At 45.3% G+C, this 22,927-nt stretch overlaps 2 protein-coding genes across 7 annotated transcripts; both read right to left on the bottom strand.

Moving 5' to 3' along the window:
- Positions 1 to 1,653: 1,653 nt before the first annotated feature.
- wdtc1 (WD and tetratricopeptide repeats 1) lies at positions 1,654 to 13,905 on the bottom strand. Of its 6 annotated transcripts, none has more exons than XM_072716855.1 (18): positions 13,667 to 13,905; positions 11,921 to 12,099; positions 11,586 to 11,669; positions 11,178 to 11,224; positions 10,680 to 10,791; positions 10,215 to 10,402; positions 8,275 to 8,457; positions 7,680 to 7,774; positions 7,009 to 7,124; positions 6,798 to 6,873; positions 6,593 to 6,689; positions 5,815 to 5,988; positions 5,365 to 5,600; positions 5,051 to 5,216; positions 4,267 to 4,459; positions 3,771 to 4,048; positions 3,193 to 3,249; positions 1,654 to 2,426 (listed from the first exon to the last, which is right to left on the bottom strand). In XM_072716855.1, the coding sequence occupies exons 2-16, from the start codon at positions 11,984 to 11,986 to the stop codon at positions 3,851 to 3,853; spliced, it is 2,031 nt and encodes a 676-aa protein (XP_072572956.1). In that variant the 5' UTR covers positions 11,987 to 12,099; positions 13,667 to 13,905; the 3' UTR covers positions 1,654 to 2,426; positions 3,193 to 3,249; positions 3,771 to 3,850. The 6 variants fall into 6 exon arrangements, with proteins under 6 accessions (XP_072572956.1, XP_023670265.1, XP_072572955.1 ...); XM_023814497.2 differs by having other exon boundaries at positions 3,872 to 4,048; XM_072716854.1 differs by having other exon boundaries at positions 1,654 to 3,249.
- A 3,186-nt stretch (positions 13,906 to 17,091) lies between these two features.
- Positions 17,092 to 22,807, bottom strand: frrs1l (ferric-chelate reductase 1-like). The gene is made up of 5 exons (XM_023811765.2): positions 22,397 to 22,807; positions 21,185 to 21,269; positions 18,972 to 19,110; positions 18,270 to 18,516; positions 17,092 to 17,283 (listed from the first exon to the last, which is right to left on the bottom strand). The coding sequence occupies exons 1-5, from the start codon at positions 22,599 to 22,601 to the stop codon at positions 17,111 to 17,113; spliced, it is 849 nt and encodes a 282-aa protein (XP_023667533.1). The 5' UTR covers positions 22,602 to 22,807; the 3' UTR covers positions 17,092 to 17,110.
- Between the last annotated feature and the right edge of the window lie 120 nt (positions 22,808 to 22,927).

Raw genomic sequence — 22,927 nt, 5'->3', positions numbered from 1 at the left:
TTTTCCGCAACCAGGAATCACAGACATGTTCGTGACAAAAATAATTTGATTGAGAAAAAAAACAAATGTAGGCTATGGTAATTCCATAATCGTGGTAAAAATGCATTCTGATTCAAATGTCCGTCAGCATTCGCTGTGGTGAATACATCGTTTTGTATACGCAACATCAACGAAAATCAGGACAAGAGAAGACAGACTCGGGTTAGACAAACGGAACCTCCTTTGACTCTTACATTTGTAATACCGAGAGCCCGTTGTTGTACCGTTTGGGTTGTACGTTTCCGATTAGCAGATATGGGCCAGGCTGGTATTGGAGTGGACGCTTTGGGACCGCAGTTGCCCGTCTGGTTTCATTTAGACGTGGCAAAAACAACGCAGTCAGCAAAAGTGTGCAGACTATGACAAACGAAGGCGAAGCGCTGCGGACATGGCGAGTTCATCATGCCCGCGACTGAGGACCCCCCCCGGGAAAACTCCGGCTCTATATCTAGCTTGCGCAACTAACCCAATTTAACAAGACGGTCTTGTAAGTAACTTTTTGTACAGCACCATCCAAAGCCAAATACCTGTAGTCAGATTTATTAGTATTTTTTTTATTACTCTGACACCCTATATCAAATAGTACAGGGCTATAGCTACGTGAATCTTCTTAATTATGATCACTGCAGACTGGCCGTGCTTATGGATCATGTGTATAAAGAGACTGATCCCTGCCCCGATTCTCGTGGGACTCACACGTGAGCAGTTTCAGAGGAAAATAGCTGTTTGGTAAAATGATGCGTGGCATTTCAAAGTGGCATTCAATGTCACAGTGTCATGTAGGCCTATTGTCGGAAAAGTTGTCACTTTAAAATATGCACACTACAAGGTTTTTATTTACACTGGTAAAGTGGCTCTGGAACAGAATACGTGGGAGAAAGATCCAAAATCAATGTGAAGACGGTGACCTAGATAAACGAAAATGCCTTTGTCTTGGGAATTATTGGTGTTAGGATGATTAATCTGATTTTGGGGTGTGGTATTATAGCCCTTTATAATAAACAATTTGTAATTTATTCCCCTCCTTAAAAATGGTGACACAGAGAACAATACAGTGTAGCTTTTGCATCAAGGGTCCTGCTTTAGTGCATAGAGAGTGACCAAACTGCACCATATTTCAACAGAGGCGTCTAGAGTGGAAATTCCCCATGAAACCAGTACGCTATCAGTCATTCTTGACTGAATTCAGTTGAAGGGGTCTACATTTGTTACCAGTAGACCTACTGCATACCCACTAGCAGCACAGCATAACCAAACCAGCACATAACCAGTTTGTTTGTACAAGGATATACCCTACAGGTATTTTGGCCAGGGGAATAACATATATTGCCACGTATATTTGTGCTTTGCCTGCATTTCTTTTGATGTTATTTCATTACAAGAACATTGCAGGTTAAAATTTCTTGCTTCAGGCAGATGCCTCCTGGGATATGAATCAGCAAGACGGGGTCCATAACTCTGCTTATTAACCACTATCTGCCCTGTTCCAACAAAGCCCTTCCAACATGAGCCCAGGGGAAATTAACGGGCCGGCAGTGGGCGGAGCTTAAAAACACTTATGAATGGGAGTGGAAAGAATAATTAAGAACAATAATAAAGAGCAAAACCAAGAAGGTCATTCAATATTACTTTTCATTTATTCCTTTTCCTTGCAACAAACTCAGAGTAGCCAAAAGAAGAAAAGAATTTAAAAAATGTCATTTTAATTGGAAAAAAAACACACATGGAGCTCTAGTGTTAGAAGGCTCAGGCCTTACATACGTTTCATGTCCTGGGCCTGACGATCGTTCCCGACATTAAACAGGAGCGCCTGTTTGGTGATGTCTGATGTTTTGGGCAAATACAAGCAATTTTGACTTCTGACTGATACGGAAGTATTCTGTCACAATGGTTGAGGAAATGGGGGGGGGGGGGGGGGGTGACGAATCAACCTTAGAAACTTATCCAGAGCTCAGTGAAATCGGACCTCACGAAGCAGAACAGAGCCGAACACAGCCACTGACCAGCTCTGCCCGAATCGGACCAAACTCAGCCATAACAAATCAGAAACAGTTTCCCATGACCCCGGGCCATCACCTTGGGCCATCACCTCAAATATAAAATGTACAGACCATTTTACCAGCATCATGACACTAATTGAGGATATAAAATTCTCTAGTATAGGAGTAGGGGGACAACAGGATGCTTAAGCAAGCCATGTCCTTAACAAAAATATATAATTGCAAAAACAAAACTACTGGATCACAAGTAGAAGGGGAAATTATCTGACTTCTGTCCAGAAGCTGGGCTTGGGAAGCTGCCGTATCACCATGCAAACTGCCTTCCCACTTTTAGCTTGATGTTGGTGAGCAGCTGGGCAGGGACGCTTGGAGCTCGACTCCAACATCCTGGCAAATAGGAGAGAACAGTGGGCTTCAAAGGAGTTTTTCCGTTCAAAAATCAAAACCCAAAAACACAGCCTCCATAACCTTATAAAACCAGTCCAAAAACTAACCAGTGTCCTCACACATGTTCTCCAAGACCAAAGATACAGAACACAAAAATATCTTGAAGATGCACTTGATTGAAATACACAACAGAAACAATGAAACAGTTTTGAGAACCAGAAGTGCACATGTGGGGAAAAACGTGGGCAGTCACCAGACCTCCGAAGGAAGTAGGAAATTACTTCTGGCCGTCTTGGTGCTATCTGACGGTGAAGCCATCAGCCCCCTGTGGAATGAGGTTGTGCAGCTGTGTCTTCCTATGTGCTGTGAGACTTCCAGCCCATAGCTCATTCCGTTCTAGAACTCCTCCAGAACATCGGTGAAGGCTTACATTCCACAAGTCTCTCCTTATTTTTGCTGGAGGTGTTCCTCAAGTGCTCCTCAGTTACACATGGATGCATCTCAATACATTGAAAACGGCTCTTTAAAGGGTTCTGTTCACTCCTATATAAACTTTCCATCACGTGCCTCAAGCAGTTCAACATTTTGCAAGTTTTTTTTTCTTTCTATTTCCTGGATAAAACTGAAATGACACTCTGACCAAAAGGTTTACAAAGCAGAAGGAAACCAAAAGAGTCTTATCGTCAAGGCCAGTAGCTCTACTGTAACTCTTGACCGCGTCCGATTTCTGGTGTGTGAATGACATCATTCAGTACCCCAGACCTACCACAAGAAGAAAGTCCTTCCAGACACGGCTTTCCAAGAACTTTCAAGGTGCGATTTGCTGCAAAAATAGCAATAATAATAATCAACCTCTAGAATTGGCGATGTATCTTGAAGGTCTGTGTTGGCTCCACACATACTTGAGGTGGAGGGGGGCCTCTCTGCGGGAGAAAGCTGAAGGACGCTGTAACTGTGCATCAGCTAAGGAAGGACGTTGGCGCTGCTGCTGCACAGTTTTGGTGTTTAGAATCTGCTTCAGTCGTCCCACACAGCCAGAGTCTCTACCCCGCCCAACGTCCCCGCCTCACATGTGGGGGAGGCAATGTCCAGAATGTCATTGTGGGATGAGCACAGGATACGGGGGTGACTTTTGCTGACACCGCTATCCATAAGACCCCAGTCACCTTGCACCAGTTCCCCCCACCCTCGACTACCACACAGATTTGGGAATGGTGTACAGCTGTGACATTCATGACACATCCTTCCACTGTATGGGCCGGATCAGTCTGGGTCAAAAATCATTCCAGCCAGAGAGCTCACCCCTCCACCTTCACACACGCACACGTGCTCCGTCTTACGCACACACACAAAATATGCAGACACGCGGGTCCGGGTGGCAGGGGGTCCGGGGCGGGGCGGGGCGGCTCGGTGGGGTGCAGCGTCTAGCTGGGCCGGCACTGCACCTGGCCCTCGGAGCTGTCCTCGTCGTCAGAGCCGTCGGGTCCGCCGCTGCTCAGGCCCGTGATGCGGTAGCCCATGTTGAGTAGCATAACCTCTAGCGGGTCGGCGTTCATGCGCCGCTGGTTGGCCTGCGCGGCACCCTCCATGTCCACCACCACCCGGCCGTTCTCACTCTCCGTCTGGGGGGGGGTGAAGAGGAGGCAGGGGAGGAGCACACCTCATTAAACTAACATTATGGGTCCAGTGCTGGATTTAGTTATTTTTTCAGTATTTTACACTTCTGTTGATTAAGGAATGACCTGCAAAATATTTCAGGCAGAAATCCTTCATGAATCATAAGGCTACTTTGCTATCTAATGGATAACTCAGCTTGGGGACACTAGGTGGCGCTGGCTACCTCTGGCCTGGGGTTCCAGAGCCGCACCACAGGATCGATGCCGCTGGTGGCCAGGAAGCAGTAGCTGGGGTGTGGCTGCAAGCAGTTGACGATGGACTCGTCTCCCTGTAGGATCCTGACTAGGTTGGTGGTCTCCTTCTCCCAGATGAAGAAAGAGCCGTCGTCTGAGCCACTCACGATGTACTGCCCTTTGCTGAGGGGAACGGAGTGAGACAGTGACATCGGAGAACCAGAGCGGACAGGGAGAACAGGCGAAACAGGCAGACGGACTGCCCCCCACTCTTACAGAAACATTCCAGCCTTCAAATGGAGACGGAACATGTCGTCGAGAGGCAGATCAAGCAGGGGAAGATGCTTGGGAGGATATTAACATTTAGTGAAGTGCAGTACATTAAATGAAACCTCTGCTTAAGATTTTACACATACATGACTAAGACTGTCTGATCTTCTCAGCCTGATGAACTTTCCACATATCAACCTGCATCTTTCAGCCTTGGTTTAGTTACCACAACATACACCTGAAAGTAGACCTGCCAAGGGTAACTGGCTTTCTGAGAAAGGAACAGGTCAAAACACGCTTCCCATACTTCGAGTATCAGACAAGTTCAGAGACGTGCAAAGTCCCTCACTGGTCAAAGCTTTAGATTCCTTGATAACCCCATTACACTGGATGATGGACAAACAGAGGTGGCATTTTGGCATCTAGCCTGGAAGCGTTAACTGTGAGAGGGACTTTCTAAAGCTCCACACCCTAAGGTGACACTTCTAGAAGACATGATCTGACCTGCCGAAGAAGTTGGCCTCTTTGATGTCTGTGGTGGTGTTGCAGTGGCCGCAGTAGCGATGCTTGTAGTCGTAGCTGCGTTCCCTCAGCACAGCCTCATCCTCCGGGATGGACGGTTTTCGGTTGAAGGCGTGGAAGCGGAGAGAGCCGCCCTTCTTATCTTCCGCTACATATGTGCAGCACGAAGAGGTCAAGTCAACGAACTTGGACTGAGACTATCAGAAGTTTCGCTTAGACACCCATCGACGCGTCAGTGGCATGCCAGCTGACGCCGAGACACACGAACATGCCAACACTCACGAAGGTCCACTCACAGGCTTCAGCCTTGGCAAACAGGGCAGTCCGGATGTCCTTGTCCAGCGCATCGCAGGCACTGCTGAGGGCCTGTTCGGGGAACTTGCCCTTGAAGTCATTCAGACACTCCAGTGCCTCAGCCACATACTTCAGCTCGAAGAGGCAGCGTGCCAGCCGAAAATGGGCCTTCAGATGGGCTGGGTTCAGTGCCAACGCCTTCAGGCAGTCCCGCAAGGCGTCATAATGGTCACCATCCCTGGGGGGACGTTACAAAAATACTCCGATACACATGACCGGTTGGACCAATCATGATTCCTGTTGCATAAAATGAGTCTAGACACAGCCACACCCAAGATGCAAATACAGATTAATGACTCGTAGCATTTCTATTTAGGGATACGTAATGTAATGGAGGCTCCCCATTGGACATATGGGTCAGCTGACCGGCAAGGAGCTGGCGGCTCCCTCACCATTTGCGCTTCATGTAGGCGGCCGCTCGGTTGCCGTAGAGCATAGCGTTGCGGCTAGCCTCGTGGATGCCCAGGCTGTACAGCTGGATGGCCTGTGTCCACTGCTGCCGCGCGAACGCCTCGTTGGCCTGCTGCTTGATGCGCTCCAGGTGGGGGGGGAGTTCGGCAGAGGTGCTGCCGCATGGCCAACGGATTAGGGAGAGAGGGAGACCCCAGGTCACAGACGTAAATGGAAGGAAGCCAGACGGATGACATCTCCCACTCTCATTGTGGGCAGAGGTCATAAAACGCACTGAATTCAATATTTATACGGCTCCTTTGTCAACAGTAGCTACAAAATTCTTGTCAGATATTTAACAAGTACAGCACTGTAGATGGACAAAGCAGTTAAACATGCAGCAATGCAAAGAATGAAGATAACACAGGGTAGGGAACAAGAACTCCTGTTGAAGATACAGGTGTTCAAAATCCTGGGGCTCCACTGCCAACTGGCGGCCCAACTACCCCAGGCACCCAAACTCCATACAAGTGAGAACAGGACAAGCATGAGGTGCTGCAGTTCGGCATGTTTTATTACAGGCTATGGGTCTGGCATGCACCTTAACGACAGCTAAGAAATCTCGCACTCTTTCCTAAATTTTGTTGGTGAAATCCAATAGGGAACCAGCACTGCACTGCAGGCAGGAGACCCCAAGGACGTTCGGCCATCCAGCAAAGGCCTGCTTTGAAGGCCCCGATTGGCTCCCAAGAAAAGTCAAACCGGGTACAGACAGGGTACCTGTTAGAAGACTTGCCCTCGGCCCATCGCAGACGGCTTGCAGGCAGGTGTATGCCGTTCAACACACCATTGGTGGAGGTCTTCCCGTTCTGTACCTCTGCGGAGGGAGAAGACCCAAATTCAGTGCAAAGGGCTAAGAGGGGCTGTGTTGCCTTGGTAACAGGCAAGCACTTCACACTATGTGATGACCCCCAGTGAACCATACCTCCTGTCGAATGGCACTTCTTGGGTAAAAGAAAGGTGTATGGCCTCTGCTTAAACGTCAAGTCGAATAAGTATACCTGATGGACCACAAAAAAAAAAAGAAAATGTGCAAAGAGAATCACAACTCATATTCAGTTTGGGACTTAGAGTAGTAGAGTAGAGTAGGTAGGGAAGTGGACTGGCACTGGACTCTGACAAACTGGCGGAGGTACCTGCTCCCCACCCATGTTGACCAGCAGCTCCGTTCCATCTGGGCTGAAGGTGACGTAGGTGGCCACCAAGACACGTAGCCGGTTGTTGTAGTCAGGAAGTTTTACTGGTAGGTGACCTGGAAGGGAGAGGCAGGATAGTCGGCCAGCTGAACCTAGTTATTCCTGAACTGCGTACAATAAGGAGCCAGATCCATACTCCATACTGCCTCTAATCCAGACCAGGTTTTAGACCATCCTCCAGCAGACAAGAAGCACCATGATATCTTTCACAGTTTTAAACAACCTTACTATACATCATTGTGAGAAAGGCAAAGGCATTCTGAATTCCAGGGAATCTTATGGAATGCTGCCTTTCTAACTTTCCCAGTCAGTGCTCCAAAGTGCTTCAGACTCTACCAAGGATCAAATCAAAGGGAAATGCTGCCCCCTTGTGGGCACCACAGTACAACATGAAGGGACCATGGGAAGGACTGGGATTTTGTTACTAAATTATGAGAAGTCTTCATCTTAACCCAGCAGCAGAGCATTTAACTGAACTAATTACTTCCGGAATTGAGCTAATTTAGCCTCTCTGGACTGAAGCCATCAGGCAATAAAATAGCACAGGGAAAAGCAAGCTCATATGAGCCCTGATGAATCTCAGGGTGGGGGGAGGGGACACACACACATACCGGCGACATAATACTGCCCCGCCCCATCGGGTATAGGCTTCTGCCGCTCGCAGAAGGTGTGCACGGCTGCCTGTGCATTCTGACTCAGTGATTTCCTGGGTAGAGAGGAGAAAAACATAGATTAATCACAACAGGTCCAGAGAATGTCACTTTGTGCAAGAGCTCGTCTGGTTTTACTAAAAAGCCAATGTAGGCACATATGGCTGCAATGCAGACCTTTTATATGATAATCCATACCACGGAGTTTGCCCATCAAGACAGAATTATAATGCTTACTTCACTGCCGAAAATTTCTATGCATGTTGGAAATCTCAAATTATATATATTGCTTCACTCAGAGCACATCTCATCAAGAGCATGTGGCAACAATTATATATCAATGGAAACAGAGCAGCTAATATCAGACAGTATGGTCACCCAAAGTTAGGGGAGAGAGATCCCAGCGAATGAGAAAATTCACAAGTAATATTTAGGTACATTAACAATGCAGAACTAATGGCACCCAGAAAGTTAAGTTACCTTGAGAAACACGAGAGTCAGACAAGCAGAAATTTATAACCAGTGCAAGCGGACACAAGCACGCACACGCACCTACCGGTGATTGTGAATCATGCGGATGTCATAGAGGCGGACAAAGGGCCCGTTGGCTCCCACTGCCAGGTAGTTGTTGTCTCGTGGGTTAACAGCGAGGCACTTGGCTTCCACCAGCTGACCACAGTATTCGGTGAGGTCTACGAGCACCTCGGATCTACGGCTGCTCTCCCTCAGGTCGTACTGCCTGTCGGAAAGGGAGGGGTCAGGCCTCATGCAGAGACACACAGGACTGCTCCAGACACATCATACGGTACTTTCAAACCGAAGTTCCAGAACCAGTCCCTGGTTACAGGTTCTTGAGCTGTTAGAACTGGGGACTTTTGTGGAGTGAAGCAGCAAATGAAGGTGGCCAGGACCTTCACACCAGACAACAGAAACTGGGAGTTTATTCCAAATAAGCATGGGGGATGCAAAAATCTCGCAGGTGAAACTTAATTGAAACATAAATGGAAACTACACAGACAGCCCAAAAAAATGGAGGATGTACGAGCTGTTTTGTTAAGATATTTGTTAGTTATGGGGGGGGAGCGTTCATGATCAAAACGTGCCTTTTACTTATATTTCATTCATACGACCCGTTCATACAACATTTAAGTTTCATTATTAAATCTGGCTGGCAAATCGATCTTTTCGGTTTCACAAAAAAAAAAAAAAAAAAAAAAAAAAAAAAAAAAAACATTATTCCGCCACTAGCAAGTTTCACTGCAGGCACTGGTGATATTAGACAAAAGTACATTGGTTATCGATTGAATTCTCCGATGCAGAAAATGTACTGATTACATCTATCAGATACAAAGATAATTCCATCTGCTCAATTTTTGCTTTGCTAATTATAATTCTTTTCACCCACACTTCCACATAACTTCCAGGTTAGTGCCGGTGCTTGTGGTCAACCAATCAGCAAGCAGTCTCTGAAACTGCCTCCCCAATAGTTTGTGTTCAAACGAAAGGTGCCTAGTCTGGACCTCCAAGGATCTACAACTAAGTCAAGCTCCAGTGGTATGAACGTGACAAAAGTTCCTGGTTCTAAAGGTTCTGGTTCCTGAAAAAAGTTCATGTGGTGTGAAAGAGCCCAATGTACACAACAACAAACAAACAAATCATCCAGGCAAACAGAGCAGGAGTTTGTTCACACAAAGGGTGATATAACTCTGATAGCTCAGCATACATGAACTCTGCTCAGAGCTCTACAGGGCTGGACATTAGACACTCAATATCTGTATTTTGTGGGGTTTCTGTCTGGATACTTCACAGTCATTCGTTTCAGCTGGCCAGTGTTAAGCCTTCAGGCATTCAGGTAAACAAAGAAGTTCCTCCTCTGGTCTTGTTGCTGGACAGTATATGTTATAAACAAAAATAAGATTTTTTTTTTTTTTCTTTCGGTACTATACGAACGATTATATACAACCACAATTTGGTGAACAAATTAGTATAACACCTAAAATATTAGTAATCGGTATAAATTTAGCGTATCCTTATGTTTTATGAACGTGTTAGAGACCACCGATATCTTTTTACCTTGTTTATCCACAATATCTCCTCTTAAAAGATGTTGCGGTTGCTGATCTGTCCCTTTCTTCATCGCCAGTTTAGTGCTTATCGCTTCAATGATTTACCAAAACAGTAGCATGTAGCGTGCTCCACTAACCAAATTAACAAACATAAGGATTCGGCGAATTTATACAGATTACAAACTTACGGCCGTCACAATACGCCTCTCATTAATATTTTAGGCATACTCCTAATCTTCTTACCAAATAGTGGGCGTAAATAAACGCCTGTATAATACCAAAAAGCTGGTGTCCAGAAAAATGTTTCGCTGGGCATCTTAAGCCCTGGTGAGGATTGGGCATGCATGCACCATACAATTGTGAGGATATTGAGATGATATCGTGCGGCCCGAGTTTAAGGAGATCAGTGTGGCCATTCAGACCATCAAACCTGATTGTGCCGTCCTCAGCTGCGCTCCAGAAGGTGTTGGGCCACATGGGAGCTGTGGCAATGCGCTTGACCCGGTTGGTGTGGTCAGAGAACATGTGGATGGTCTCCTTGACCGTCAGGTCATGCACATGGACCTTGGTGTCTGCCGCCCCTGTTACCAGGATGGTGTCACCAGTGTGGGGCAGGAACTGGTGAAGAAATGGGATGAGGGGATAGAGACTGAGATCATAACCTTAAATCAGGGAGCAAACTTATTTAAGGTTATATAGCTGTTTATTGCCAAAATTATGGTTTTTCCATACAACTTATACTTGAATTTCACTTTATACTAAATCAAACATATCTGGGTTTGAAGAGAATTAGTCTTTACAAAGGACTTCCCACCAGCTACCAGAAGTACACTCCTGGACAGTTTCACCAGCTCCCCAGCACTGCGCATGCATGTGGATTAAACTCCTCTCTCACCTTGACAGAGAAGATGTTGGCTGCGTGCCCTGTGTGCATGGTGATGAGCTTGCGATGCCGGAACGGGTCCCAGACGATGGCATGCTGGTCGTCTGAACCAGAGGCTAACAAGCTAGGGGACAGAGATATGGTCAGGGATGCAAACGCAAAGTGGCTTGCAAACAGATACACATTTAGGCATCTAAACCAGGGTCTTCCAACCTTTCTTAAATAAGAGACCTCAAGAATGATTTTCTCTCTGGAGTCCCCATTTAATAGATTATGCTGTGGGGGTACTGCTTGATTACTTGGGACTTGCAGGACGAATGAGTGTATCAACAATGCACATTGTCAACTTTTACTAAATGCTTCGGTTGACCCTTGATTGAAAACCTCTTCTCCCAACTATTACAGAACATGCATCAATTAAATAGAGAACTTGCACCACTAAGCCACACCCCCTCCAGCACAGCCCCACCCCCAACCACTGCCACACCCCCTCCCGGCATAGTCACTCACTCTCCACTCTCATTCCATTCCAGGCAGTTGACACATCCAGAATGGCCCTGGAAAAAAAAAGGAGGCGAGAGAGATGTTCTAATTTCATGTGAAATGGCCTCTTTTATAACTTTGTATCTAAAGCACAAGTAAATTTCTGTTAGTAAAAATGTGTGAAACTACATTCTGTAACCATTGATCATACAAGAATTGCTATATATGTTACTGGTTATGCTGATCCATGGCCAACAACAGAACCAGCCAAATGCAGGTTATGCAAAACATCTAATACGCAGTGACACATTAAGCATAAATAAGAGTCAATGCATGACACTAGGTAGTGGAGGAAGATTGTGGATGGAATCCAGAGGGCTACTTTCCACCCAAGCGAACAGCATAACACAAAAAGAAGTGACAGCTGTCCCTGACCTGCAGCTCTGCTTCCAGCCCAAGTCTCTTGATAAAGGGGTCGGTCACATGATAGTGTCTCTGGAACCCTAGTGCTGCCTTTTCCTGGAGGAGACAAAGATGGCACAAGGTTGACACCGCAGAAGAGCTTTATTAAAGAGGCACTCCTTCCTACTCTGAGCCTGGTGGACACATAAAAAGATCTCCCCCCAAAATACACAACAGAACCAAACAAAACAAAGTTAAGTCAGCGAATAGCCTAGTATCCAGAATCCATTTGCATCTGTTATACAAGGTATGGGTGAAAACCCTAAAAACACAGACCACACTGAACACTAAAAAGATAAAAAGCTCACCCTTATCTGGCGGTGCAGGATGTCACTGGTGATGTTCACAGTAGCCATGGCCTCACAGCAAATCATAAGGTACAGGTACTAAGGGCTGCAGGGGGGGTCAGAGGTCAGGGGCCGGCAGGCATTGAGGTGACCCAAGTCTTAGCGCAGACGAACACCCACAATGGCTACATTTACCCAGCCTGTAGAATGAGAGAACGCACACAAAACAAGAAATTAAACAATGGAAGGAGGCCTTTCGGTCCATCAAGCTTGTTTGGGGAGAGTTCAACTAATAGCTCAGAGTTGATAAAATCTTATCTAGCTCCAACTAATAGGAACCCAGGGTTTTAGCTTGTACTACACTAATATGAAGACTATTCCGCACTCTAACTACATGCTGTGTAAATAAGTGCTATCTCACCATCAAGGAGAGAACATATGAGCATGAATACAAACAGCCACACAGTACTTATTCCTGGAAACTGGTTTCGGACTTGTGGACATCAATGCCATATTTTGGGGAACATCCCATTGTGATGCTGCATAAGCCATGAACAAGAAAATACACATCCTCTGCCGCTTTGACAACAGTGTTGACCATGTTAAGGAACAGCGGTTTGTGCCCAGAGAACACTGCTGCCCCCCACCCCCTTTTTGACGACTGTCATCTTGGCAGGCTTTGCCAATCAGCTAAAGGAGGAATGCATACATATTACGGGGAAACTGGTCGTCAGTACATTTCCAGGTTAGTTAAAATACCATTGGCGACGTGTACGTATCTACCGTCTTTTCATTATAGACCAAGTGAAAACTGAAAACTTCACACCTTAACAACAACAACACACTGTATAAATATGAGCAATTTACAATTGCAGGTACAATCTTAAGACAAAATATCAGCCAAGATGACAAAATAATAATAATTTACAGTGAATAATATTGAATAGTAATACAAACAGCTACGCTGACGGATAGGGTGAGAAACGACGCAAGACACGCGCGCGCGCGCGCACACACACACACACCCCCGACCGAATTAGGCAAACAGATCGGTTGGGCTCTTTTAAAAAAAGAAGAGGAAGAAAAACAGAAAGACAAAACACACAGGCGGGCACATCCATACACTTCTGTGAAGAAAACCCTCTGTTCAGAGATATAGCTGAGAAATACTGTATAAGCAAAGCAACCAACACAACCGGACAGGCACGGCGGGGCTGTTTGACAGCTCACGCCGGCCTGCACACTGGGATTGTCAGGGTTTACCGCAGAAAACACCCGGGAACACGACGCCGCCAGCCTCACGCATCGCAACACCGTTAGTTAGTCCTGAACTCGCTAGACACGACCAGTAACCAGCTAACTGGCCGAGTGTGGGGAGCGCCGCGTCCCCCCTGGCCAGAACCGACTCGGAATTCACGTCAACATACGGTTAGCCAACCGCCTAGACAATTAACAACAACCGGAGGGGGAGAGTATAGTTAACTCCTTTGCAGGGATAATACGCGCTTTAGTTACCATATAACCAGTTTACCCCTCAAACGACGGGTGGCCTGTTTCCAATTAACTGTGTCTTCCTTTATATCGACTACCTGTTAAAATACACATACTGTACGCATTAACCTTCTTTCTGACTCTCGCAAAATACACACGTAGTATTAGCTACTGTTTTAGTTTTCGTTGATATATCTGTAGTGTACGTTAACCTGCGTGCTTTAATGGCAGAATAAATACTTTAATACTACATAACCAGCGACACAGCTCACGTACCTGTCTCTGGCCTGGACTGGAGAAGGAATGGCAGCTTTCAACAAAAGCTGTCTTACTTATTTGTGCAATAAAACACGACGAATCGTCCACGGTAGTAAGTTGTCCGCAGGTTTTTTTTAAATGCGCACTGTGTCCATTATCTTGAATTACAGCTCAGCTCTTACGGCTAGTTGGCTTCATTTCAGACTGCCGTACCAGCTTCCGTCCCACTGCTAACTCTTACGCAATGTTTTATGCTTAATCTATTTCGGCGTCATTGGCTCTTACACAAAAAAATAGGCGTAAAAGTTTCTGTGAATATCTGCGCATCGTGCCGTTCCGTTGCGACCAAGCCGGCTGAGTGACAGCTTGCTAGCCAATGAGGGTGCTATCAGCCGACCACGTGAGGGACGCTCGAGTCACGCATGGCTGCTCCACCTTCGCAGCAAATAATGCTGTGCAGTAAGCAACTGTCTCTGTGGTTAATGTAGTTAAAAGGTATCTCGTACCCATTTTAGAACACTTTAATATGCTGTATTGGAGTAGTTGGAATTTATGCATCCGTTATGGTATATATTTATTTTCGTTTCATAATTTAGTATCGGCGTCCGTTTCTTCGTATTACATGTCTGATGACTTAAATGTTTGTCGTTTAACAATCGGTCTGACAAAACACGGCATAAAACAAAAGCTTCGTTAGAACTGTAGAAATTTGTACTCTGACATTCGCTTCTCGGTTTAAAGCAGACATTATTTGCGAAGAGAGTTTACATTGTATTTTACCGTCATATCTAGAATATGTTTTTAAAAATGCATTTACCATGTAGCAATTGTATGTATCATTTCATCAGTTAAAGAGAAACATGGTTGCTTAGCGTCGTCTAACTTATACCTAATACTTAGTTGGTTGTTTATAATAAAGCATTACACATCATCTGTCCGAGTGGCATCTGTAGGTGAATTAAAATAACAGCAGAGTGGTGGCTCTGAGGCTAGGGATCTGTGCCAGCAACGGGAAGGTTGTAGGTTCAAATCCCACGAATGCCAAGGGTGATTCTACTCCATTGGACTCTTGAGCAAGGCCCTTAACCTGCAATTGCTTCATCGTGGGTATGACCGTGACGTTAATCTACATCCAGCCCTATAAGGAGGTCCTCTAACTTACAGGAAAAACCTTAGGGGTTGGTGGCAGGATTAGCACTCCAGTCATCAGAAAAACTCACACTGGTTCATTCAGACTAGGGTGGTGCTGAGGTATCACCTGCTGCATGCAGGTTCTCATCCCTGAGGTGGATAGTTAGGTGATGGGTGTGGCAACGCACTGTAATCAGTGCATGCTCATTACCTTACTTTTCTTTAGTATTTAACGGAAACTTATATGTTTAATCTATGTAAATCAACTATGTGAAGGAGAGAGCCAGTAAAACCAGAGGTGTGTTTAATTTTCTGATTCCAAGGCAATATTACAAATCCTTGCCTAAAATTTGCCTGATTATAACTCAAAGATATCATACCATCCATCTTATAACCACTCATCCTGGTCAGGGTCACACAAGGCTGGGGTAAACCCCAAACAGGATGCCAGTTCATTAGGCTATTTAGAGATACTAATTAGTCCAACTGGATGTCTTTGGACCATAGCAGAAAACCCACAAGACAGAGAGACAGCATAGAAACTGTATATACAGATAGTGGAGGTAGCATTAGACCTTTACAATCATAAAAGTCATGAAATAACAGTATTGTGCACTGAGCCACCACCCAGATGTTTATTAGTTTTGAATATTAGTCTTTTGTTCAGTTTTTCAGAGGATTCATTCAGCCAAATGATAATCAAAGTTAATTGAGTTTTGCAGAATGGAAAACCTGCATTCATCATGGCCTGCAAAACACTGTAAACATTGTAATTAAAATAATGGCAAATCAGTAATGAGAACAAAAAGACTCTTTTGATCCAAAGCACAGGTCGAGACCGGTCCTTTTTAAGACATCTTTATTAAGAACACTGCAAAGGGAAGAGAAGAGCTTTGAGACCTATTATGCCATGGGATTGAGGCTCTATCTTCATTCTCAAAGTTCTAATGGCTGACAAATTAGCTAAAATTCTCAGTTACAGTCAGGCGTTAACCTAACTGTCCGGTGTTTTCACTGTCAGATGTGCAATTTGCAGAGTAACTTGTTAATTACTAACTAACCATGTAAATTTATTGTCCACAGCACAGATCCAGTGGTTTTTCTCTAATTTAGCAGGTTTCCAGTGGCTCTAAACACATGCAAACATTCACCAATCAAACATTTTAACAGAAGTTTTTCTTATCAAAAGATACTATAATGCCTGTGTAAGTTTCATTTTCAGTTGAATTTGACATGAAACAGCCTTTTACCGATATACCTTCACTTCTGTAGACTTGAATTGAGTGATGGATATTTGAGGAATCATCATGTTAGTATTTAGTGAGAAAACAAAAATCATAATCTGGAGCTCTCAGTTAAATCTTTGCAGTGATATTACAGAATTGTGATTTGAAGGATGTAAAAAAACAACGTATGCTCTTACTTTGGGGAGGATTCTTCTAACAAAACTCTAACAGAAAGCACTTCATTATTGCATTTCGTAATTTGCATTAAAAAGTAAAGCCTTTAACAGAATGTTTTAACCAAAGGTCTGAGAAACACACAATGTGGTATATTAGTGGATCTATATAGGCCTGACACACCAGAACTACTTAAAACAACAAACGTTAAGTACAACAGTTTAAGAGTACGGTATGCATTGTATGGAATGTACAACAAAGCAACTACTTACTGAAACATGTTTTAGTTTATGCTTAATTTATCTTTTCTAAACCAGTAGTGGTATGGCTGAAGAAAAAGGGAAGGGGATATTTTGTGGCATGAAACACAGAACTCATCTGCCTTCGTTTATGTTCCATAACGACTGTAGTAAAATGATGAACGGCTACAGAAAAGAGGCCTTCCCTTGAAAGTCAGACAAGGGAAGAATGGCACTTGGCCTTGGTAGGCCAATCTTCTGGAGACCCCGCCCACAACGTCATCCTGTCAGCCCTTTAAGCTCCGCCCTGCTGCTCCTCACACTGTCTGGGCTGCCTGCTAAAGTGCACTAGCTAGTTTAAGCAACTGATATGACTGGAACATGCAACTACATCATCTGTTAATACTGTGAAGAAACACCGTACAAATCAGGCTAACAGGACACCTTCTGGTTATTTAGCTGGCCGCATAACACAATTGTTGCTGTTAATGACTTCCAGGCTATTTTTACTGCATATTTGATTTCAGAGAACGTTTATCTCCAGCGGAGCACAGCTGAAATTCATGGCGTTCATGCACAAGTTGCACCCTGCCTCCTGCATTACTGCTGGCTCTCTTTCCAGCACATAAGTCGTCTCCCTCCCACACTTCCCCAGCTTCCCCCTCCCCCCCCCCCCCCACACCCCCCGGGGGCTATGGCGTCCCCATGAGCAGATAGAAGGTGAGTGCGACAATGAGCAGCAGACAGAAGGGGGAGGAGAAGGTCTGGTAAGCCGTCGAGGGCATGAAGATGTCCTCGTACTTGTAGATGCTGATCATGTGGTCGGAGACGGGGGGGTTATCGATGTCGTGCCGGGTGATGGATCCTATAGGTGGAGGAATTCAAGGTGTGAATCACTTATCAGGCAGTTTTATTTAGGGCGTCTTATTAATAATCCATATTAAAATTACACCACTGCAACACGTCTCCTAGAACATGAAGCAGAAACCTTGTAACTATAGTTATGCTGCTTCATCACACTGCTTGCCGATGAAGTGGCTCTTTACCTAGATTTTGTGACCACAATTCCTATCACAAAACACTATAACGCTTCTCTCTTGGTCTTTTCAAGTTTTGTAACACTGATGTTGCTGCCCTTGCATCTACAGTACTGTCTTAGGCAGTAAAAGAAAATGACAATTTATATTGTTGTAAAACTATGCTATTATGCCTGTCAAAGTCTGTTAGCTTAGACATTTCAAAACCTCTGCTAAAATCACCGCATTGTTTCCAGCAACCATCCATATACCCATGCATTTTGACCACTAGCCCAATTTGTATAAGCTATTCGATATCTCATTGACTTTTTAACTAAGTGAGCTGTTGGTGAAATATAATAAATTCTTGGAACGGCTGAGGTGCCCCTGAGGAGAGGTCTGGAATTGAAATGGTGTTCATCTAGCCATCCAACATGATTTTAGTAAGTTTTTGGAGAACAGAAGAAAATTTTACTAGTTTTTATTGTTACTCTTAATTTTCATACATTTTTTAAAATTTCCATATGTGTTTTTTTCCTGAGCAAAGGTGCATATAATATCCAGATAAATAGCTTTAACTGCGATGGGCTGGCCCCCCCGTCCTGGGTTGTTCCCCGCCTTGTACCCGTAGCTTCCGGGATAGGATCCAGACCCCCCGCGACCCAGAAGGATAAGCGGTTTGGAAGATGGATTGATGGATAAATAGCTTTAAACATTTCTTTTGACTGCCTAAGATTTTTGCACAGTACTGTACTTCTGCAAACTGTGGAGATGTTTCTGATCTCAGAGCCTGATTGCATATGACCAGGAGGGACCAGGAGAGGCAGGTGCTCACCTTGGATGGCAGGACCCCAAGCAAACAGATAATACCAACTCAGGTGCAGGTCCACCAGGGTCTCCTCGCGGGGAACGTAGAGGGGTCGCTTGAATCGGCAGGTGACGCGGTTGTTCTCGAAGACGCCCTCCTCGTCCCGCGCAGGGTTGCGCTTGATCTCCTTGGCCCACTGGCCCACATTGTAGAAGTGGTGGATGCGTACGCGCCCATTGTCGTCATGGACACAGCCCATGACATCATCGCCTCCCTGAGCGCCGAAAGAGGAGCAGAGCGGGTCGCCGTGCGTCACACTAGAAGCGCGGGATTCCCTGCTACTTAAGGCAGCCGTGGGATTGTAACACAACACAAACCCTGAAGCTATCCAAATAATCAGAATTATTCGTAACATTTGAATGATCAATGTACGGTGAAGCTGCCTGTGAGTGAGTTTTGTACTGCAAGTGTATTGTTTACATCTGTAGGTCTTAGTCAAACAGGTAAATAAAGTAAAGAGGGGTCCTGGACTGATGCCCAATGAGAAGAACTTGGTGAAAGATCTACACACATCCAGCCTATTACATGAGGTCCAGTTGTTATTCTGACTTATATTGTTATACTGTTATACTGACACTCATATCCAGATGTCCACAGCAGATGGCCAGCATCAGCAACAGCCTAACATGAGCGCCAGACAGCCAGACCCCCCCCCCCACCCCCGTTTACCATCTTTTTGTCCGAGGAAAATCCCACAGCCACCCAACCGTCTGTGTCGGCACTCATCTCATACTCCACGTCCGCGCCGATCCTGCGGTAGCTCAGGAAGTAGTCACACGTCTCTGCATCGCAGCCCGGCTTCCCGTACCTGCAGTGGGGGGGGGGGGGCAGCCAACATCAACACACCTTATTCACCGCTTTCGCCAGAGTCACTGCCCACAGAGTCGTCCTAATGCACACCTCTCCCCCACGGCCTGAGATGAAAAGTCACATCTACCTCAGGGAGCACGTTTTGCTTAAAGTCTTCAGTTTCCCCCCAATTAGATAGAGTCTTACTGCCTGGTGACTGGGGGCACTCCCATGTGCTCATATATCCCAGACTGCAGAATCTCAGGCTCAACCAGGACCTCAGCATTAATCTTAACACCTAGCGTGCCTTCACCCACCTCACAGGCATCGAGCTGCAGGTCCACAGCACTGGTGCCACCACATCTGACTCAACCAGAGAACAACCTTCACCTTCAACATCCACAACCTTCCCATCCCCTTTAACTATAGAAGATAAGGCCCATGATCTGAGCAAGCAGAATTAGCTGGATGCTGAGAAACCCGTCTATCACTGTTTTAAATAGCAAAGGATTAAAATGATTATTATTGGCTCAGAGAGCTCATGCAGAAGCAGCGGAGATAAACTTTAAACTGATTTTTAAACATATGACAGAAAAGCTAGACAAGGAACAATCATTAAAATTACAAAACTTGATCAATTTTGTTTCCTAGGACAGAGTAACAATGATTTAACCAAACTTAACCCCCCGCACATTCAGCTATTCTGATCACCAACAATTCAAAATATCGGAACGGGATTGCAAAATAATGTTGTTTTTGAAAATACTGTATACTGTGCCATAATGTCCAGACAGTATAAAGGTTAGAAAAAGTCCGATCTCAACCCAGCTAATTATCGCGGTACTTGCAATATGAGAATTACTGGTGCATTACATGCGATGTCGATATCAATTTCGCACGTCGCCCAGCCCTAACTGTGATTGGTGGTTCACTGTGTATGCACAACCTGCACGTCACTCACTAGCAACAAACTCCTTGTATCCAAAAACACTTAAATCAGAGTAAATTATATCGGACAGACGTCTCTTGTGGATTAGTCATGGAACATGAGAACTGTATGAATTTTCCGTTTGAATCAAACAGCAAACGCATTGTAGCATGTTTGATTTAATTTCCATTAGTTGACATTGCACGTCCTGCGATCTGATTATAGCGCATGTGCACATCGTGATGATGACGCTGAAACTATATATGGTGCAGTTCTGCGTCTGAAGTATCGCCCCGCAACACAGGCTAGCATAATCAGCTGGATGGATCACATGATCAGTACTTTGTCAGCTAAGGCAGTACTTATCACTGATCATTTATTAACACTCTGAACATATGGGCTCCGATTCTTCACTATATTTTCATGCTGAAAGAAAAACTTGCCCTGCAATGCTAAAATCATCCTGGTGAGACCCAGCTCTGCCCGCCAGCACATGAATATTATTGGCACAACCCCGTCGTGTTTCCGTCTTCTCGTCATTCACCTACGGTGCTTTAGCAAGTCGGCGGGCAGGAGATGCCCCAGCATGAAAGGCCGAACTGGATGAATGTCACACAAAACACTCCGGACGCGGCTTAGTGCCATAGCAGCTTCCAGTCTGCAACTGCATGAATTAGAGTGACATAGAAATCACGAGGGAGCAGACTGCCTGACATTCCCACTGTCCACCAGCTGGGTTTGACAACTGCTCTGTATCTGACATCATATCAGATGTGATATCTAACATTTATCCATGATACCTAACTCTAATTCTTTGTATGCATTCATACTTGGCTAACAAAACCTGATTCTGATAACTAACACAATATGTAACAATAATGGACACAACATATTCTAAGGTATCTCACATGAGAAGGGATACAGTATCAAACACGATGCCTATTGCATCATGAAAGAAAAACTTCATTAGCTGCCAACAGAGTTCTTTAGAGTGATAGTATTCTTAGCTGGGTTGTACTGAACCAGTATCAGAATGTACTCATTGGTGAGACTTCTAAGCACTTATGTAAGTCGCTCTGGATAAGGGTGTCTGCCAAATGCAGTAAATGTAAATGTAATGTAAATATATTGCAATATCTAACATGACAACATCCGGCGGTCTTACCTGATGCAGCCCTTGGTTAAGCCACAGTCGCTGACTTTGATTTTGGCAAAGGGATCTACAGGAGGGGCAGTTGGGAAGGGATATCCTATGAAACAAATGTTGAAAAAAGTTTGTATTGCCACTTGAATACTTACAAAACGGTCGGGCTATTGATTTCATAAATGCTGTCATACACAGCTTCAGCATTTATGCAGTTAGCTGTAACTGAAACTGAGTAAATAACTTATCCAAAGGTAGGGCACCCGAGGATACAACGGCAGGATTAGGCTTTCAGTAAGATAACTTTCAGAGATTGTACCTTAAATATTCTGTTTTCTTAACACATATGAAACTGAAATAATCAAACTGATTATTTACACCAGAATAGCAATAAACGTGGTCCGTAGCTCAGTACGTTAGTGATCTGTGTTCACGCCTGGAAGGTTGACTTGCTGCGGCTGGGAAAGTAATCACATTACTGTTGGTCACATGCGTCCCAGACCAACCCGGCCAATGGTTTGAGTGATGCGGCTACAGTGCGTCATGGTTGCCGTTCGCACTTGTGTTTAGCGCTGTCTACTTGCGATCCAATTGTCCAAAGAAGCTTTTAAAAAACAAGTGAAAACATAGCTTCTGATCCCATATTTCCCCACAAAAGTATGTATGTAGCTTTCAACAATAAGACTCTGTTTAATTTAGGAAGTAGTCAATTTAATCACCAGATGACCGTGTAAACCAACCACTGTTATATCGGTCCTCTGCAAAAAGTCTCCTATCTACAGAAGAGTAACTGACACAGAGACCGAAGCTTGCAGGCGCTTGTATGAAGCCGCTGAACATGGTGCTGATCGTAAGCATCGCGGCTGCACGGTGCTGGCGGCGCAACGGGCTACTGATCGCATTTTAATCACACACGTCTGGGGAGCCCCTTTCAACACTCGTACGACCCCCACCCCCCCACATTCACAGTCACCGAGCGGCTTCATCATCTCAGGATCACAAAGGCACAAAGCGTCGGCTGAGTCCCGCAGGACCGACAGATTAACACCGGATAGCGCAATTCAAAGGGCAATGGGGGGTGACAGTTCAATCAAGGAATGCATTGTTTATCTTAAGGTCTCAGTGCAGCATAATAATAATAATAACAATCATAACAATAATAATAATAATAATTATAATAATAATAATAATGGCGACAGCAACACCGAGCACTGCTGGAGAAGTAAAACTTACCCTCATCTGAGAGATATCTAGACTCGAGAAATTCGGAGGCGAACGTGCTGTAGGAGTCCTGGTGGGGCTCCTTGTGGCCCGGCTCGCCGTGCTCTCCGTGGCCGCCCCGCGCCGCGCTGTCATCGGTGGGGCTGGAGACAGCACCCGGCCAGTGCGCGGGGTTCAGGAGGAGCAGCGTCTGCAGCAGAGTCGGCAGGGAAAACATGACGACGGCCTATGGGATGCGAGCGTGGGCTGCCGATACGATCATGGCGTGCATCTGAGCATATCTACGGCAATGCATAACGTCACTGGTGTATTAACACGAAACGCAATCTATATGTATTCATCACTAATACAAAATCACAATCGTCTAATTGGGACGCAGGCAGCCGCGAAGCAGGGAAGCCGATGACCGGTAGAGGGGGCGCAAACAAGCCCGGACCGACGCGGCTAAACCTAACAGGTGTTACACCATATTCTGTGACCATCATATATTGTGACCATAGGAGGCGCAAACTCCCGCGTGCACGCGCTTGGTACGCAAGTTAC

The sequence above is a fragment of the Paramormyrops kingsleyae genome, chromosome 9 (genome assembly GCF_048594095.1).
Source record: "Paramormyrops kingsleyae isolate MSU_618 chromosome 9, PKINGS_0.4, whole genome shotgun sequence".
Taxonomy (NCBI): domain Eukaryota; kingdom Metazoa; phylum Chordata; class Actinopteri; order Osteoglossiformes; family Mormyridae; genus Paramormyrops; species Paramormyrops kingsleyae.
This window is presented reverse-complemented; position numbering and strand designations above follow the sequence as displayed.

What these genes read in the sequence shown, in the direction of transcription:
- frrs1l (XM_023811765.2), bottom strand. Translation starts at nt 22,601, where the DNA reads ATGTTTTCCCTGCCGACTCTGCTGCAGACGCTGCTCCTCCTGAACCCC. An exon ending in TTAACCAAGGGCTGCATCAG is followed by an intron (nt 19,111 to 21,184) that starts GTAAGACCGCCG and finishes CCCCCACTGCAG; the next exon opens with GTACGGGAAGCCGGGCTGCG. An exon ending in TTTCCTCGGACAAAAAGATG is followed by an intron (nt 18,517 to 18,971) that starts GTAAACGGGGGT and finishes TTCGGCGCTCAG; the next exon opens with GGAGGCGATGATGTCATGGG.
- wdtc1 (XM_023814467.2), bottom strand. Translation starts at nt 11,986, where the DNA reads ATGATTTGCTGTGAGGCCATGGCTACTGTGAACATCACCAGTGACATC. An exon ending in CGCATGATTCACAATCACCG is followed by an intron (nt 7,775 to 8,274) that starts GTAGGTGCGTGT and finishes CTCTCTACCCAG; the next exon opens with GAAATCACTGAGTCAGAATG. An exon ending in GTTTGCCAAGGCTGAAGCCT is followed by an intron (nt 5,217 to 5,364) that starts GTGAGTGGACCT and finishes GCACATATGTAG; the next exon opens with CGGAAGATAAGAAGGGCGGC.